The sequence below is a fragment of the Coregonus lavaretus genome (genome assembly GCF_964263955.1).
Source record: "Coregonus lavaretus genome assembly, contig: HAP1_SCAFFOLD_8702, whole genome shotgun sequence".
Lineage (NCBI taxonomy): Eukaryota > Metazoa > Chordata > Actinopteri > Salmoniformes > Salmonidae > Coregonus > Coregonus lavaretus.
This window is the reverse complement of record NW_028157837.1, coordinates 1-2,500: the sequence shown is the minus strand read 5'-3', so window position 1 is coordinate 2,500 and position 2,500 is coordinate 1. Positions and strand designations below refer to the sequence as shown.

Sequence of the window (2,500 nt, the reverse complement as noted above, 5' to 3'; positions counted from 1 at the left end):
ATGTGTGTGTGTGTGCATGTGTGTGTGTGTTGTTGGGTCCCCTACTGTGTGCCTCCCCGCTCTGCTCTGAACATGAAAGAGCTCGTCTCAGATCAATACACACCAGCGATGACTCACAATCCCCCTGCCAAGCACACACACACACACACACTTCAAAACATGCCTGTTACGCAAAGCCTTGACAGGGGTCCCTTTGTATATGTGATTAATGATAGAGTGCACAATGGCTGTGTTCACAAGGGCAGCCCAGAGCTGATCTTTTTTCTGTCACACCACTAATTGGTCTTTTGACCAATCACATCAGATCTTTTCGCATCAGCTCTTTTTCAGAGCTGATCTGATTGGTCAAAAGACAATTAGTGAGAAAGAAATGCAGAATTGGGCTGCCTGTGTAAACGCATCCTAAGACACACACACAAACACACACACACACACACACACACACTACAATAGGAACATCAACGCTAATTGTTGCTGCATGTTATTAATGTGTTGCTATCTGGGGCCGTCCATTGAGCAGTGAATGAACAGTCAAAGCAATGGGTTTGGTGCTGTATTCTTCTAGCAGCGCTAGTCCCAAAGAACATGGATTTATAGTTCCGCTCTAGTACAAACTCAATGGGTGGTTTATAAATCAATGTTCCTGGACTTAATGAACATGATTCATACAATCATTGATTGGAGAATGAAAATAATATGAAGACTGATGACCTGCATTGTTTGCTTAATAACATTTAAAGATGTTGAGCGCTGTAGTGGACTCTAACATTCTTTCTCTCTTTCTTCTCCCTCTCTCTGACAGAACTCCATCCGGCACAACCTCTCCCTCCACAGTCGTTTCATCCGTGTCCAGAACGAGGGAACGGGAAAGAGTTCCTGGTGGATGATAAACCCAGAGGGAGGAAAGGGGGGGAAGGCCCCGCGGCGCCGTGCTGTCTCCATGGACAACAGCAACAAGTACACCAAGTCTGCCCGCGGCCGCGCAGCCAAAAAGAAGGCAGCCCACCAGGCAGCGGCGGCCGGTGAGGGGGGCGGAGACAGCCCTTCAGGGCTCTCCAAGTGGCTGGGCAGCCCCACATCAAGGAGCAGTGAGGAGCTGGACGCCTGGACAGACTTCCGCTCACGCACCAACTCCAACGCAAGCACGCTGAGTGGGCGCCTCTCACCCATCCTGGCCAACCCAGAGCTGGACGAGGTGCCGGATGATGAACCGCCGCTGTCGCCCATGCTCTACTCCAGCCCCGGCGGGGCGCTGTCGCCCGGGAACACCCCCACGCCCAATGGGAAGGCACTGCCCGCAGAGCTGCCTCGCCTGGCAGACCTGGCGGGCACCATGAACCTGAACGAGGGTCTGACGGACGACCTGATGGATGAGCTGCTGGATAACATCGCCCTGGCCCCCACCCCAACCGGACCAGCCACCCAGAGAGGATCCTCAGGGTTCAGCTTTGGCTCCAAGCCTGCCGGGCTGGGCTCCCCCTCCTCCACCGCCTCTCCCTCTGCTCCATCCCCCTCTAATGGTGCAGGCAGCGGTGGCTACAGTAACTCCATCTTCGGGCCCCTCACAGCGGGCTCCTCCCTGCGGCCCGCCCCCATGCAGACCATCCAGGAGAACAAGCAGACGTCCTTCTCCTGCATCTCCCGCTTCGGCAGCCAGACCCTGCAGGATCTGCTCAACTCAGAGGGCCACAGCCACAGCGACGTCATGATGACCCAGTCCGACCCGCTGATGTCACAGGCCAGCGCCGCCGCCGTTATCTCCCAGAACTCCAGGCGAGGCTTCGTGCTCCGCAGCGACCCCGTGATGACCTTTGGGACCACGGCGGGAGGGCAGGTGGCACTCCTGCACCACCACAACCATAACCAGGGCTCCCTGAGGACACTGAATGGGGGTCCGAGCATGAACAACGAGGCCAACAGCCTGGCCAACGCCAAGCAGCAGCTCCTGCACTCTCCACTGGGACTTGGATCGAACGGCTCCTCCATGATGCAGATTGACTCGTCACTCTTCCTGAACGGGAGCGTTGGTGGAAGCGGTGGGATCTGCTCGCTAGGCCCCGACCGCTTCCCCACTGACCTGGACCTGGACATGTTTAACGGGAGCCTGGAGTGTGACATGGAGTCCATAATCAGAAACGAGCTGATGGACGCAGATGGCCTGGACTTTAACTTTGACTCTCTGGCCAACCTGAACGGACCCAACCTGGGCAGCTTCACCAGCACCAAGCAGGGACCGCAGAGCTGGGTCCCTGGCTGAGAGGAAGGCCACACCCTGGAGGGGGCAGAGCAGGTCAGTATCCATGTCACTGTCTGTGCCAGAGAGAGAGAGAGACAGAGAGGGAGGGAGGGAGAGAGAGAGAGAGACAGAGAGGGAGGGAGACAGAGAGAGAGAGACAGAGAGGGAAGGATACAGAGAGGGGAGGGAGACAGAGGGAGGAGAAGAGAGGGAGGGAGACAGAGAGAGAGACAGAGAGGGAGAGAGACAGAGAGAGAGGAGGGA

At 56.4% G+C, this 2,500-nt stretch overlaps 1 protein-coding gene across 1 annotated transcript in view; it reads left to right on the top strand.

Moving 5' to 3' along the window:
- The window catches only part of LOC311124861 (forkhead box protein O3-like), a 5,100-nt gene extending 2,773 nt beyond the window's left edge, over positions 1 to 2,327 (top strand). Inside the window, exon 1 of the mRNA XM_084198960.1 lies at positions 1 to 2,327. This exon is cut by the window's left edge and continues 2,773 nt beyond it. Within this exon, the coding sequence (XP_084055086.1) occupies positions 884 to 2,257 (1,374 nt within the window). The 5' untranslated portion in view covers positions 1 to 883 and the 3' untranslated portion in view covers positions 2,258 to 2,327.
- The last annotated feature ends 173 nt before the right edge of the window (positions 2,328 to 2,500 follow it).